This window comes from Poecilia reticulata, linkage group LG3, assembly GCF_000633615.1.
Source record: "Poecilia reticulata strain Guanapo linkage group LG3, Guppy_female_1.0+MT, whole genome shotgun sequence".
Lineage (NCBI taxonomy): Eukaryota > Metazoa > Chordata > Actinopteri > Cyprinodontiformes > Poeciliidae > Poecilia > Poecilia reticulata.
This window is the reverse complement of record NC_024333.1, coordinates 16,204,246-16,220,562: the sequence shown is the minus strand read 5'-3', so window position 1 is coordinate 16,220,562 and position 16,317 is coordinate 16,204,246. Positions and strand designations below refer to the sequence as shown.

The 16,317-nt window shown below is 37.7% G+C and overlaps 1 protein-coding gene across 2 annotated transcripts; it reads right to left on the bottom strand.

Annotated features, from left to right (window-relative positions):
• Positions 1-270: 270 nt before the first annotated feature.
• On the bottom strand, positions 271-14,485 carry slc39a13 (solute carrier family 39 member 13). Of its 2 annotated transcripts, none has more exons than XM_008405167.2 (10): positions 14,402-14,485; positions 9,669-10,034; positions 7,501-7,608; positions 7,132-7,274; positions 5,502-5,615; positions 3,848-3,937; positions 2,725-2,775; positions 2,442-2,574; positions 2,243-2,342; positions 271-1,148 (listed from the first exon to the last, which is right to left on the bottom strand). In XM_008405167.2, exons 2-10 carry the CDS (start codon positions 9,994-9,996, stop codon positions 1,073-1,075), a joined length of 1,143 nt encoding a protein of 380 aa, XP_008403389.1. In that variant the 5' UTR covers positions 9,997-10,034; positions 14,402-14,485; the 3' UTR covers positions 271-1,072. The 2 variants fall into 2 exon arrangements, with proteins under 2 accessions (XP_008403389.1, XP_008403390.1); XM_008405168.2 differs by having other exon boundaries at positions 2,448-2,574.
• Positions 14,486-16,317: the final 1,832 nt, after the last annotated feature.

The window sequence follows — 16,317 nt, the reverse complement described above, 5'->3', positions numbered from 1 at the left end:
TGATGAGAGATTGAGAAATGGACACATGAATAGACAGCTCAATGAATGATGGATAAAATAACAGATGAATGAATTGAAGGAAATATGGAAGAAAGTTTAGGCATTGGAAAAGGAAATAAAGTCAGTAAGAGATCTTGTTTTTATTATTTTTATCTGGACCTGCAAAAGTTTTTTTCCCCCAAATTTCATATTTTTAAAACTGTGTAGGAACCCTGCAGTGATTTACATCACATTTTCCTCAAAATATAAAAACCAATCCCTGTGAAACAGTTGTCTATAATTTAAAGTTTATTTCTTCAAAAGTCTTTTAAAACATGTATCATCCCCCGTTTTCAACTTTCTAAAAGCCATCTTTCGTCTCCCAGAAATGGCAACAAAAATTAAATGAAATTTAAGTTTTAGCAAAGAACATCAATGTATTGTCATTAAATGTTACTACAAGCAGTTCTTCTCGATGAATGCTGTGTGAGGAGCTCAAGCTCAAAATATGCAGGTTACACTGTTTCTGAAAGGCAAACGGATAAAAGTTATTTGGTAGAAAATAATACAACACAAGACAAGCCGGAGTGATTAAACAGTTTTCAATTTCAATAAATATTCAGAAGCTACATAAAAACTGCCAGCAAACAGTACTAACAGAACAACATCTAAAAAAACCATCAGATGAACTTCTGCTCTGCTAGAAACAGGGAACCAGAGTGTTTATGTTAGTTATGAGATTGTACGTCGCGCGAACCTGGCTGTAAATGTATGTGCAAAGCATCGTGATTGTCTTAAAAAAACAATTTGGTAACAGATTTCCAAACAGACCTTTTTCTGATTCTGGATAATTAAGTACAGCACATTTCAAAGTGTCCAAGTACTAGCGTCCCGTCTTCTGATCACAACAGTCTTCCTTTCAGTCATCCCTAAATAAAGTGCTGCTCCTCGTCAGATATTTGCTTTAATGCTCCTTGGCTGTGGAGCCAGAAATCTCCTCGTGAGTATATTTCTGTGAATAAGAGGCTGGGTGGGGAAGACGGTTCCTCTCCAGTAGTAGTGTTTAAGGCAAAAGAGTGTTCTCCTCCCACGGTCACTCCACAATGGCTGAGAGCAAAGCCATGGTGCCCACCCCACAGAAGATGAGGAGTATTTGTAGCAAGGAATGTCTGAAACAAACAAAACAGATTTAGAAAGGTTTGTGGACTCATTTTTTTTTTTTAAACATTAAATAACTACCATATTTTCCAGACTATAAATCACACTATTTTTTATAGTTTGGCTGGTCCTGTGGTTTATAGTCTGGTGTGTATTTTGTCTTTACATGACACATTTTTTAATTGATGGTTGCATGTTAATTTGTACTGACAGACATGAGTCAAGGGTTAAACATTACAGTCTGCAGCTGAGAGGAAAGCTAAACATGTGCTGAAGGAAAGATGGCCTGAGATGGAGGAACGAGTCCAGAGTTAGGTACTTTAAAGAACGTCTCCCCGCCTCAGTAGTTGCCAAGAAGATGAATAAAAATGATTTTGGAGGAGTTAATCCCTAGTGTTGCTGCTTTATGCAACACAACTGCTGCTCTATAACCCCGGATTCACATTGGATGCTCCTCTCCACCGGCAAAGAGCGCAGTGGAGTCGTTCCTGACCACCCTGATTTAGAGAATGGACATTGGTAAGTCAGAAACTGCCAGCAGACTTTCAAGTCATGATTAAAGGTTTCCATAAGTACGTTGAAAAGTAGGTAACTGAACTGGATCATCAACATGGAAAAGGTATCCCTCAGGTTTGACAAACACTAAATAAGTGTGACTTTTACTCCAGAGCATACTCTTGTAATATACTTTCCTGTCTGACCATTCTCCAATAAAGGCCACGAGAGTCAATAAAACCTCTATGCATAAAAAAAAAGTAAAAGAAAAAAAAGGTGCAATCCTGGCTCATTTTTAAAATTTAGAAGACCTTTTTTTTAGGATGAATAATTCAAAATTATCCAGCTGTGTAAAAGAGTAATTTATCTCGAAATAGAAACTGGACTGAAATGTGTGACAAAAACACAAACATGGTCTTAATCTAAAGAAAAACTGCATCTCAAAAGCATAAAAAAACACAGAATAAGATTAATATAACAGATAAAATCTGGTTCCTTGAGGGCTAAATATAAAGAAATTAGTAAGGGATTATTAAACAAATTTGGACGTCTCTGTACATCTGATGGATTTGTTTTATTTGGACCTACAGGCTTTAAAGTTCGTATTTACCTTAAACTGGACTCCTGTAGCAGGTCAGGCACAACATTAACCAAGGCAATGTAGAGGAAACCCCCTGCAGTGAAAGGCAGAATCCAGCTGGAGGAGTTTCCTACAAAAACAACGAAAATCTTTATGAGTAAACTAATCAAATTTACACGATTCCCATTTCATAACATATTTTGCTGAGTGTAAAATAATCTTCAACTACCTGCACCTTTGGGCGACTGAGCACAGAGGGCAAAACAAGCTCCTAAGACCCCAACCAGAGCTGTAGACAGCTGCATCCGGGCGGCACTCCAGCGATCGAACCCGGCTCGCAGCAGAATGGCAAAGTCTCCCACCTGTGGAGGATGACATTTCTCTCAACACAGAAAAAGCTAAACAACAACTGTGTTTACAAAGACTCCAGTAGCCAGATATGTTATAAAGCTCCAAGATATGCAAACAATTTATTTCCTAATGAAAACATCGAAGAATCGTTATAATCTCACCTCGTGAGGGATTTCGTGAAGCAGGATAGCAAAGGTGGTGAGGAATCCAACCTGGGAGGCAGAAAAAAAGGCAGGAGCAAAGTGATTTATACACAACAAAAATGTTTAAAGTCTGTTTCTCGTAACACAGATGAATAATGAGAAAATGCCTCAAATGTTAAAAAGGTAAAAAAAGGTAAAACAAGGTAGAAGGTTAATTTTTATAATTTAGCTTAAACCATTTGTAACTAATTTTGTAGCACAAAAGGCCATTTGCTTATTTTAAGTGAGTCTAACAAACATAAATAAAGATAAGAGTTTAGAAAGTGTATAGCTGTAAGTCCTTTATTTATATTTAACTAAAAAAGACATTTTTGTTTAATTTATTTCATTTGCATATTTCAACAAGACCACTGTGACAAACACAACATGAGTAAACAATAAAATGCTGGTAAAGTCTCGCATGCGCATGTTTGAAATATCTAGTCAACTTCCTTTCTGGCACAATGATCAATTCTTCATGCTGTTAACCTTCTGTCTCTCCAGCTGGACTCATGTCCCAGAACTGCAGATACACGGTAACCTACTGAAGCAGTACAAATCCATGTTTCTGGAGTTTAAAATGCACCTCTTAAAAAAGCTTGCATCACAAAAAAAGAAACCGACAGAATATGAATATCTTTGAGTCTTTAAACTCGATTGCTCAGTCGATGAGCTTTATAATTAGATGGCCAGGTTTACAACAGCTTCAATGAACATGACTTACAGTAATACCCTTCATCTTTTTTATTATTTTGCTACATTAGATCAATTTGGACCTTTTCCCCACATCAGCCATTGGCATCGTTTCCCCCTCTTTAGTCAGTCAGATTGGAGCACATTTTTACTCCACACACAGTGAGGTTCTCCAAACTTTCACAGCTAGTTAGTGTCTTTTTCTTTGTGTGCATTTTCTGCACTAATGACCAACTTATGACTTTTCAGCATCAGCTCCTTTTCGGATTATTTGACCTAGGGTAATGAAGCCGCCTCTCCCACACACAAATGTATATAAAATAAATAAACCTGGCGAGCTTTTGAGCTGACACCGCTTGAAATGGGAACATTTACAGGGGTGATGAAACACTGTGAAATAAAATCCTACCTTCTTGCTCACTGAGAAGCTCCCAGCTACTGCCAGTCCATGGGTGAAGTTATCAATGCAGTTGGCTAGAAGGTTCAGGTATCCACTTGTCTGTAACAGATGTATGAAAAACTGTCTAATTTGAAGAAAAAAAAAAATTGAGCAGTACTTCATGCTAAGAATCAGCCTATAATGTGATTTTAACAATATCAGATAAACATATCTTGAATACTCACAAAAAACACTTACTCATCTTTTTACATGATGGATTAATTGTTATTAATTGTCTTTAGCCACATTCTCAGGCTAAGCTATATAACCACAGGCCTGATTACTACCTGGCCTGTAGTTTCAGAACCTGTCTGACCAAATGAAGCAGGCAACAAAATGTACAAACCAACATGTAACATGCCATGCCTTGACCTAAAATAAAATCAAGAAAATATTTTTGAAACGTGTAACTAACACTCTGGAAAGAGTTACAAAATCATTTCTAAGGTTTTGGGACTCCACCGACCAACAATGACAGCGATTGTCCTCACATGGAGAAAACATGGGGCAGAGGTCAACCTTGACCAGCCAATCAAAATTAGGCAGTATGAACAACCAATCAATGACTTCACAAAGCAACCTTTTTGAAAAACTAAGGAACCCACTAGCCTCAGCTAAAATCTGTGCTCATAAAAATGGCAAAGATGGCATCCATGAAATTGCTAACCAGAATAAACTTGACACCCATTTCACATTTACCAGAACTTATTTCTGACTGATAACTTTTGGGAAAATATTCTGCAAAATGATGAGACAAAAGTGTTTAATTTTTTTTTATTATTGGAAAGTGTGTACCTCTACGTGGACTAAAGAACTTAAAATACAAAAAAAAAAAAAACCATCATGCATATAGTCAATCATGGAGGTGAAAGAGTGATGGTTTGGAGCTGTTTTGTTGCTTCAATAACTGCTGTTATTGATAAAACTCTCAATGCTCTCAGCAGAAAGTCTTCAAAGAAAATGTGCTGCCTTCACTCAGTGACCTTTTCAACTTTGTTAATACAGCAGGACACTGATCTAAAGTTTATTTTCAAGTCCACCGCTGAATGATGCAAGAGAATGAAAGTTTTATAGTCGCCTAGTCAAAGTCGGAACTTAAATATGATTCAGAAGCTGTTTATTTAAAAAAAAATCCTGGTATGGCTGAATTAAAAATACTCTGCAAAAAAAAGTGGGGAAAATTCGTTTACATCCAAACTGATGTAAAAGACTCATTGCCACCTATTACAAATTCTTGTTGTCTACTGTCGTTTAAAAAAAAGCAGCAAATAGATGCTAAGAGTTTAGTGGGAGTTTACTTTTCCACATAGAGAGGAAGGTGGTTTGGCAGCTTTTTTCTCCTTGAAATATGGAAATCATCATTTGACATCTTCATTTTATATTTACTAATGTTATTTGTCTTGTAAATAAAAAAATATTTTATGATCTGATATATTTAAAAAATTTGTAAGAGGGGAAATAGTTTTTTATTGCCTGTACTTTCATATTGCTGTTTGGTCAGGCAAAAATAATTAATAAATACAAGCATCTTATATAAGCAACCCACATCAAAGTTAACTGTTTATCCCTACTGTTGCCCCATTTTTCGTCATATTCTGGGATATGCTTTGGTTGTCAGCATTACCTTAATTTTCTCTGAGCTGTCTTGCAGACTCTGTAGCTTGGAGGATTTCCATGACTCAGCATGGTGTCCGTTTCTGAGTGATGCCTCCGCTTTGACGCCGAAAGCTGAACTTGACTGGAGAAAAAAAAAAAAAACACTTAACTTTTATAACACGTGCGCTCATCAAACGAGATGCAAGAAACTCGAAAAGAAAGACCTCCCAGTCGGATTGTAAAGCTCCCAGCGTAACCAGTCAAATAAAACTTGCAGTTCAGTGGGAATCTTAATACTGCAAAGCAGCACACAGTTTGCTTATGGTCGCTTTTGATGTGCATTACAAGGACTCAGCCATCACATTTATTTCGTGCTAGCGTTTCTGTTTTTCTGAGAATAGCCAACTTCCCTGTTCCATCATTTAGAAACCACTTATGTTGTCATTCGGACTGAAGCTCAAATAAAGCGAGAAGGAAATAACCTGCGGTCCTCCGGTTGCCACAAGGAAATGTTTGCTCCATCTCAGTGACTGAAGCATGAGGAAGTAATGAAGTGTGATGAATTTTACGGCTATTAATGACCTCCAAGAGACGGGAGCTAAATTTCTAATCTAGAGAGCTGTGCAAGTTTTGTGTAAAAACGATGCATCGATGCAAAACACCGGCATGATTCGCTGCAAAAATATATTCACCTTGTTACTGTTCTTGCATCGCTCAACGGTTTAGGAGAGCACACTGTTAGCTTCCCCCTTTGCTGCAAATCTCTGCACATGTCTATTGTTGCCTCTGCCTAAAAGCGGTGTTCTCCTGTGGACAGCGAAATGGCTGAAGCAGCTGCTTCATCCCCTGCACTAAAAATAGACACAAGGAGAGGAGCTGAGACGTGGATTCCAATCTTCTCCCTCACTGGCATTAGACAGACATGATGGAACGTGTATTCAGCCTCTACAAACATACAGAACAAGGCTTCTCTTGTTTTTTTTACAGAGCTAGCATGAACTATTTTACTTTATAGACGTAGCATAAAATGTGCATAAAATGCATACACTTTAATAATTATGTACATTAACATGCATCTCCTCTCTGTGTGAGAAACCAAATACAAATATGAACAGCTGTTTCAAATCTGTGAGCTGCAAATACAGCATCTTTGAGGGTTAAGTGGCTCTTTGATAAATGCACTTTTTTTGCTTTTAGCCTTTGACTGGATGACAGGATTGAAGTAGTTGATTCACCTGGGTAAATATACACACAGAGTGAGCAGCCAGGCACAATAGAAGAGTACAAAACGCTGGCAATGAGAACATAGGAGCAGCCTAGCCATATCCATCTGCAATACTATCCTAAAGAAAAAGATGAAAAGCTGCTTTGCTTATTTTTAAGAAGGCAGGAGGGCACACATGAAACCGACACTTGCTTTTTGCATCATTTATAAGGCAGGCAAGAAAATCAATAGGGATTTTTTCCTAAATGTGTAGCTGCTGCTGTAAACTCCCGGGTGTGCTGCGGGTCATCTGATATGACAGTCGTCAAAACACAACTGACAGATGTGCAGACTAAGCATCGTAGCATCTGCACAGAGAGCGCCACCAAAAGAAAAAAAGTGAAGGCTTGCATCGACATGCGAGACAGAAAGAAATAATAACAGAAATACTTACAGACAGATTAAAATTCAGGTCTGAATTTGGGGGAGCGTCCTCGAGGCCGTCTTCGTTTGGAAACATTTTCTCCAGCAGGTGGAAGGCAAACAGACCAATGAGTACCCACAAGCCCTGGGTCATGTAGTGGTTGTGTTTACTAGCTGGAAAGACAGCACAGACTGTAAATATGTGGGCATGAGATGTACACTAGAGATCTAGTGATGCAGCCAACACGCTGCTTCTATAAACTGCCACAGACCTGAATGAAGGAATGTATAAATGCTATTTTCTTTCTTTAATGAACCAGTCTTTTTTTTATTCTCTTACAAGAGGGATTCCTTGTTAGAGCATGAATATATTTATGAAAGCTGTGACTCTGAGACCCACCTGGAGGGCCAGAGAGCGCCCACGCTTCGGGAAGGAGGTGAAGGAACACGTCACCAAGGAGACCACCAATAGCAAAGCTCAAGAGCTGCTTCAGCTTCTGGCATCCAGCTGGCAAAGAAACAAGGTACCAATTATGTCAAGGTATGATTAACAACAATCTCCGTGCTGTTTTAGCTTTAAATACAGTTTATGATGAGCTTAAAATACGCGTTTACGGCATTAAAAAAGATTGTGATAAATTAGTGTCTCTTTTCAGCCTGGCTGTTGTCATTTCAACCTATGAAGCACTTAAATGCACAGTAGCATCTCTGCCTCACCATGCATTACCTATAATAACACTTCACGGAAACTTTAACCTTGGAGTGGCTGCATTTCTCAGCCCTCAGCCTAAAATACTCCTGGAATGCCACGTTAGTATGGGTGGGGCCTGTCAAAACTTTCAGCCCTCTGGTTCACCTCAAGTGACTTTGGTTGGATCACAGAGTACAAGGAAAGTGTACAGTAGATCATCAGAATAATTTAGAAGTTACATGTCTGGATTAAACTGGATATATAAGCTATCTAGTCCAGTTTATATACAGATATTTTCTGTACGCAAACTCATGTTTAGAAGGAATTATCAAGTATCATCAATAACCAAGGTTTGCAATAGATGGTATGTGTATTAATGAAAAAGCAAAGTCTCAAAGAAGTAAATAATTCCCAAAGAAAATATGATGTTAAATACAAAACTTGAGATAAACTAAACTCATTGGCTCCAGCTGGGCATCAAGTTAAATGTAAACATAAAGCATAATTGTGTTTGAATCTAGCCTCATTGAACCAGTACCAAGTTTAAAAGCGTTTTTTTTTTTTTTTTTATTCTATGTTGTTGCACTTGGCAGCTGAAGCTCTTCCCTCTCAGAACAGGAAATTCTTTACTGTAGATAGGAATCTGATTTTAAAAAAAAGCAAAACTTGCATCATTGGACACTATAATTGTTTAGAAAACATGCAGCTGCATTCATATTTGGCCTCTGCTGATGGTTCACTTCAAGCTGTGTGCTGTAGGAAGCCTTGAAAATTTAGGATGCAGCTGCCTGCTTTCCACCAGAAACATCTGTTGATCCCACTGGAAAAAAAAAATCTCTAGTGTGAGGATGAGATTCATCACAAAGCTATTCAACTGTAAAACATGAATGGGAGAAAGAAAAGAAGAAACTACTATTTAAAGAATCTTACACCTTTAAAAAAATAGTAGTAATAACCGCGATTAGGAAACATTAAAATTTATGAGTTATTGCAGATTGTTATTTCTGAATAATTGTAGTGGATATGAATGGCTTCTTATATCAGCTCTATAGCAAAACAGAAGAAACTGAAAAAAAGCTGCTCCTTTGACAGATTCCCCAAAGTGGTGAATCTGTCAACCAGTTCAGAGACACATTAGATGTCTGGATTATATTATTATATTCCTGCAACCATGGATTTCTCATCTTTCAGATGTGTGAACCAGGAGCCCAGTCTACTCCATTTTCTTGCAGCGTTTCCATGTTTACAAAGAAGATGGAAAGAACAAGTAAACCTGATCATAGTTCCCTCTCACTCTTGCTACAATCCTTCATATTTTGGGGAGAATTTGTGCTCCTTATAACAGGAATTCCAAAATCCACTGGATCTGCATGTTAAAAACAATCCCTAACATTGAATAATTCCCTGACCCATACAGCAGATGCTAAAAAAAAAAACGAAAACTAAAATCTCGCAGGTGTCACAGCATCCAAACAAGCTAAAGAGAAGCAACAGAACATCTCAGGAAGATTATTTTACAACATATTTGTGCAATTAAATTGATAACAAAAACAGGAACATTTCTTTAGGTTGCTACAGACATTTGAATCTGAACACTTCTGCTTTCAAAATAAAAAAAGGAATTTCCCAGTTTGGTAAGAACATGGTTCAATCTGAGTTAATGTTGAAGAAAAAAAAAAAAAAAAAAAAAAAAAAAACTACTGACAAGAAAACAACATAATGTCATGTTTGTCAGCGTGTGTTTGAAAAAAACATGTCTGTAGTAGTGAATGGGTGGATTTTGAAAAAAAAAAAAAAAAAAAAAAAAAAAAAGCAGTCGTGAATAATTTGAGTCACGGTTAAGCTGCAGAGTTAAGACTACGTATTCCTTATCCTACCTTCAGTTTTGAGGGCAGCTCCTGCTTCAATGGGAACAACAAGCAGAGGGAAAACCCCGCTGAGGCCCACAGCGACTGAGCCCACCAGGGACAGGAGCCATACATGCGTGTGTTCACTGGTTAAAAACTCTGCGACCGCCTGCAGGCCTGGGAGGTCATCTGCCAGACTGGGGCCCGGTCCTGCAGCTGTAGCCGTCGCATGAGCCACAGAGGTTTGTGTCATCTTCTGGCTGCTTGATGCTCCCCTGGAGGTGAGCATCAGCAGAGCAGCAGGGACAAACAGAGCAGCGACAGCCCAGCTGGGCCTCCAACAGCTTCCACCTTTCATCCGTCTCTCAGCCCAAAAAACACTTGGAGCCCGTGATGCTGTAAGAAGAGTAGATATGACAAAAAAAAAACAAAAAAAAACAAATAAATTACCGTTTCAAATGTCTAAATCTTCTGCATTCATTGAAGGCAAAAAAAAGAAGATACCAATCAATAAGTAAAAAGAAAATAAATAATTTGTTAGGTTGCAAATTAATTAAACTGTAGTTCTTAGTGAATTTAGATGTTTAAAAATGTATGACTGCAATAGAAATTCTGGGCACATAAAAAAGCAAAAGCAGTTTCCCATTTCAACAATCGCCTTGATGCTGTGCTTTGAATGCTCTGCAGGTGTACGTCCACAAATAGAGCCAGACCTCTTTATCGCATTAAAATGCAAACCACTTGTTTGCTGCAGCCAAAAAAAAAAAAAAAAATGAAAAAAATGAAAAAGATAATGTTTTCAGTTAAAATAGCTTCAGCTGGATATCTGATGACATACAAGCCAGGGTTCTGGTTGTTTGCAGCAAACTACTGGCTTTTCCAGCAGGACACGCTCGGCGCTCACGGTTTACTTTGACCAGATGAAATCTCAGAGGAATTCAGAGAATGTCAAAAAAAACTACAAGCATGTCTCTGGTTTTGCCATTGATCTGACATATCTTCCTCTGTCTTTGAAGAGCCTCTTCCACTGAAGAATGCTTTTGCGTTCTTTGTGGCTCTTTTACATCAAACTGGTTGCAACTACCAGCCACCAAATCCCCAGTTTACGAAAGAATAAAATGATAATAAAAATGGATTTGATAATTTCTACTGAAGTCTCTTGTGCTGAATGTTTCTTATTTCAGATTTTAGCATCAAACCGTTTTAAGTGAGTTACTAGGGTTGTGAAAATAATCAAAATTTTGAGGTAAATTTAAAAATAGTTAATTGACAGAGAAATTTAAGCACACAGTGACATACTAAGGATAAGCGATTATAATATGATAACTGAACACATAAATCACAAACTAGTGCAAACTTTCATAAAAGATTAACACATTAGGTGCTGCTGTTTTGTCAAACAGGGAAGTTAAATTTTATACTACATAAATTCTAGGTTTCAGTTTTCGTTTAACAAAAGCTGACTTGTCCCATTCCTATTGGTTTTGCCCTATTTAAGGAAGTTAAACTACTAAACTAATGTCATTTTTTGCTCTTAAAAACAAACAGCTTATATCTACATTTAAAAGTATAGATATAACCTCAGCTTTCAATGGGAGGTGTTTTTTTTTAATATACAGTAGCTGAAAGAAATATGCTTATTGCGAACTTTGTTTTTTGCTGCGAATGCTGAAAACGACAACCGAAATCCACATGACGATTTTCAATTAGTTGAAAGCACAGCAGGAATGCTGCCAGCTAAGCAGATACGTTAATCCATCACTTACTGATCAGAACTGACCCATACTCAGGAGGATCATAACTTGTGAATTATTAAAAATCATTCAACATCAGCTCTTAAATTGGTCAACTGACTGACATTCATAATAGCTTGAATCCACTTGTACATTCAGTCACTTGAAATGCTTTGGGTTGGAAAGAAGAGAGACTGTCATGCAACATTTAATCTCGAGTGTTATTTAAGAAGGGCATTATATGATGAAACAATGTGTAAAAAGTTATCAAAACATCCCTTGTACACTTGTACGTGTACAAACTACTTTTTAAATAGTATAGTAATAGTAAAAGCATATTTGAAAAGGTTCAATTTCAAGGGATGTTTTTATAACTTTTTACAGATTGTGTTGGAATGTGCTTGATTTTTCTGGCTTGTTCTAAGTGGAATAATAGTAAATTAGAGAGCAAATAAACTTACAACTGTTTTATTGGACATTTTAAATAGTTATGAACAGAAGCTGACCCCAATTTAAATAGTAAATTGTGTTGTATTCCTAGGAGGAAATGATTCTCAAACATTTCACAAGTATCACCCTAGCTAATACAGCTTTAGAAGCAACATCATCTTGATAGACATTTTAAACCCACAATAGTCTTTTATAAATTTGTTGAGTTTTATCATAAAAACAAACAAAAAAAATATGTTTATTTTTCTTCCCACTAGCACTGCTTCATTAGTTGAAATTAGAGGTGTGCCGATCGATCGGCCACTGATCATAATCGGCCGATTTCCGTGAAAAAGTGTATAATCAGTAATCGCCGATCAGGGTCTCTTGTTGCCGATCACACAAACTGATCACCTGCATCTCATTTCGCAGCCTGCCTGTGCAGCTGGTCTCCTCTTTCATTCACACTGAGCAAACGCGCAGCAACAAATACTAAGCGATGTGTAACTATAACGCACTGAGTGAATGGGGAAGTTTGTGTGTTGCGGCGGAAAATTGAAGCATGTGGGGTGAAGCAGGTCAAAATGCATCAACACAACAAATCTAATATGGGATAAAAACAATGCCATACTCGACGGAGTTTGACTACATCTAGACTCACTGCAGTAAAAAAGACATACGGAGCGATCAGATAGCAGGTAAAGCAGCGCGCAGCTACAAACACACGGATTAGCATGACGGTCAGAAAGCTAAACAAATAACCCGTAAAATAATTTAAGTCTTCGAGGTGCAATGTAAGACACTGGTTCTGCTCTCGCTGTTGAACCGCTGCTACGCGCTAGAGGTAGAAATATTTCATAGACGGAGCGCCGCTTCTGCTCCACCTGGTAGTGACTCTCACACCGAACCTCTGCTTAAAGCTGCAGCATCTAACTTAAAAAAAATAATTTTACACACGTATGAAAACTTTTGCTGTCCTAACATGAGACAAATAATCTCTGAAAAAATAATCGATCTCCTCCCTGTTCTGCATAATTACTCCGCTCAGTCAGAAACTGCCACTCAGAACTAGCAGTAATCAGCTAGCCGCCATGCTAGTAGTAGTGTTTATGATTAAAAAAAATAATTATGTGATCGAATCGGTGATCGGCCCTCATGGGTGATCGGAATCGGCAGGTAAAAACCTGATCGGCACATCTCTAGTTGAAATGTTAAGTTTAATTATGCTGATGATTTTTTTTTTTTTTTACATAGATAATTATCATTTTCCAGTCTGAAACTGCATTAACAAGATAATCAGTAAAAGTTGGAGCTTCAAGAAGGAAAGTTAAAGGTTTCCCCACCAAACTCAACCTAAAAATCCAAAATGGCAGTCTTGCTTTTAAAACTTGACAGATATGTATGTAAACGTTTTCTTCACACTTCCGACAGCTTGCAAGTCTTTCACAAACTCCGAACTGTAAATCATCCAATTGTGAACATCTGTGCATATAAAACAGCAACTTTAGAAACTCAGTGAAATTGGGGTTGACAACATTCCCCGATCCAAGTTACACATTGACAGGTAATTGATATTTACCGCAAGTCATAGTAGCAATCAACTTTTATTGAGTGGTTCATTGTTGTCTGGCTGGGAGTCCCCACAATTTTACACACAACACTTCCCTTTGAAAAAGATCTGCTTGAACAATTAATACTTCTGCTTCTTAGTGGTTATGAGGGAACAGGGCAAATATTTTTTTATTATTTAACTTTTGCCAAAGATCGTTTCCACTACAAGCACCAATTATCGCACCCCAATATGTTTACACTGCCAAGTTTTGATTAGATCACTGCTGTCAGTTACCATAACAACCGAATATCGACAAAAACCTCTTTTATTTATCTAATCTGTACTCAGAGTAACAAAATCTGTGCAGTGAAGGACACTTTTGAACCTAATATTGACGGTTTGTCTTCAAAACATGAATACAATTGACTGCTGTTAAGAGAGAAATGAGGCAGACAGAAAATTCCAGAAGGAGCAGACTTCCAGACGGACTTCCTCTTGGCAGATGATTATTTATAATTTTTTTCCATTACCCATTTCAGGGCGTCTGACCAGCTGAGATGACTAACTTTAGTTTAACTTATTGGATGTAAAATGGATGGGTGGATTTATCCTATTATTAAATATTACAAATCCCCGAAAAGTCACGTCTGAGTTAGCGAAAACACGTGGAGTGAATGTTGATTAAAAACAGTTGAGCTGCAGCAGTTAAATGAGCTGGAAAAACTTGGGACGCCAAGTTTTTCCAGCTCAAAGTGACAACAACAACAACAACAACAAAAGTGAGATAAACTAGGTTTAATAATATGTAGTAGCCAGCCCAGAGTTAGCAGGCTAACAGCAGCGAGCAGCAGACGGATGAATGCACTCGGACACAGTTTGCTAAAGAGATTAGCTCCTCAAATACGTAGCCACGTTAAGTTTAACGCTAACAGCGGCTGCTCTTCGACAGCTAGCACCAGTTTCACAAACTTACTGCCATGAAAATCTTGTTGAAAACCTCCCTACCCCAAAAAGTACAATCTGAACAATGACTTATTTTATGTACATACCTTGTGGTTTCGACAGTCTGTGCACCAGTGTGTCCCTGCCATCCAGACCTTGATGAATAGCAGCCTGAGTTCCTGCAGACTCCCAGCTGCTGCTGCTGCTGCGGGGCGGACGGGGACCCACACCGCGGCTCTCCCAAACAGCCACGTATCAGGAACATGAGGGGGAGCACCAGGGAGAATACAAACACGAGAGGGGAGTCACAGCGTGGAACCCGCCTCACCAAGAGATCGCAGGAAGTAGTCCATCCTCCTAATAGTCCCAAAACTAACACATTGGAAGGGATTGTTTGCGTATTTGACGCAAATACACATGAAATAGTGATTAAAATAAAACTTTCTCTCCTGGGGAAGAGGTACTTTCAGGCATAAAGCTGCAGATGGTGCATCATCTACAGTAGCTGGTTTGTTCTGTTCAATACGACCGTAGTATTTTATGCACTTTATTTATTCTATAACAGTACTGCTGAATATACGAATTAGCCAAATGAGAAATTTATGACCATAGAAGTAATCAAACTATTCACATTTCTGAGCGTTATCAATGTTCCATTGTAAATCACTTTCAGTAGATGGTGGAACTGAAATATAAACTTGTATGCATTATAGTGCATTCAGAAAGTCACTTTTTCCACATTTTAAGCTGCAGCCTTAGATCATATTTTATTTCCTTCCCCAAGCTTTTTATAATAATTTGCTGGAATTCTGGGCCGTTCCAGTCTAAGCAGATCAGGTTTGAAAGCGACCTTTCACCCCATGCAAGTCAAGACTCATCCTGCTGTGGATGAAGACACTCTGTAACCAGCTTCAGCCCATATCTTAAGGCTTTCGCTTTGGTTGTGGGATTAATCTGCACATTTCACATTAGAACATGTCCATCTGAGGGACACAAAGCCCCTCTCCTTCCTGAATCGTATGAAAACTCGACATTTCATTCCTGTTTATAGTTGTAAATATTTTTTTGAGCAGATGAATGTTCAAGGAGGTCCACATTTTTCTCTCTCTTATCTTTGATGATTTTTTTTTTCATGTCACACAAAAAAGCAGTGTGTTTGAAGTCTTACCTTACAATGCATTCAAGAAAAATACATATCAAAATGGGTTTTCATTTAATTGAAATGTTGTGATTTAATCAGAAGTTTGCACAGCAGTGACTTCAAAATCTGGGCTTTACCAAATTGCTTAAGGGCATATTAATTTAATCCATCCATCAATTGAGTATGCTCACTTACCCTTTCAAGGGTTGGTGGCTTTCTTGAGCAGTCGCTTGGTGAGGAGTAGGATAAACCCCTGAAAAGTTATCAGGCCATCACCAAAAAACACAGAGACAGGACACTCGCACTCATAGGGCAACTTAGAAAGTCATGTTTTGTAATTGTGATTATGTCTTAATACTCAGAAAGTACTGCTGTTAATGTCTCCTGAGAAATACAGTTGAAATTATTTTATTTCTCTGAACATGCTCAGAACATTCTCAGAACATTCATGCTAACAGGACTCCAAATTAAGATGACAATTAATATTACAATATCAGTTAATGTTTCCAATAGATTTTATGTGACTTTTTCCAAAAACTTTATTTAAGTTTTGGAATCAGTAACAGTAACAGTCAGATTAGTTTAACCTAAGTAGTTCGTTGCTCTCTGAAATGGTTAAACACCAAACACAAATGACCTTAGAAATGGTAGAACTATGACATAAATCCTGCAATGATTGTTGCTGAAAGAAATATGATGGTGGGGAATAACTCAGCTTTTTTTTGTTTGTTTGTTTTGTTTTTTTATCTGAAGCTTTGACAAAAAATGTAAAGTATAAATACTGATAAAAAAATTACAATTGGTAGGACTATGTATTACTTTTAATTATTTTTTAGTAATCCCTAAAAGTGATGTAAAGCAAGGTCTCAAAGTCATTCAGTT

What these genes read in the sequence shown, in the direction of transcription:
- slc39a13 (XM_008405167.2), bottom strand. Translation starts at nt 9,996, where the DNA reads ATGAAAGGTGGAAGCTGTTGGAGGCCCAGCTGGGCTGTCGCTGCTCTG. An exon ending in ACCTGAATTTTAATCTGTCT is followed by an intron (nt 5,616 to 7,131) that starts GTAAGTATTTCT and finishes TTTTTTCTCCAG; the next exon opens with TCAAGTTCAGCTTTCGGCGT. An exon ending in ACAGCTCAGAGAAAATTAAG is followed by an intron (nt 3,938 to 5,501) that starts GTAATGCTGACA and finishes CATCTGTTACAG; the next exon opens with ACAAGTGGATACCTGAACCT.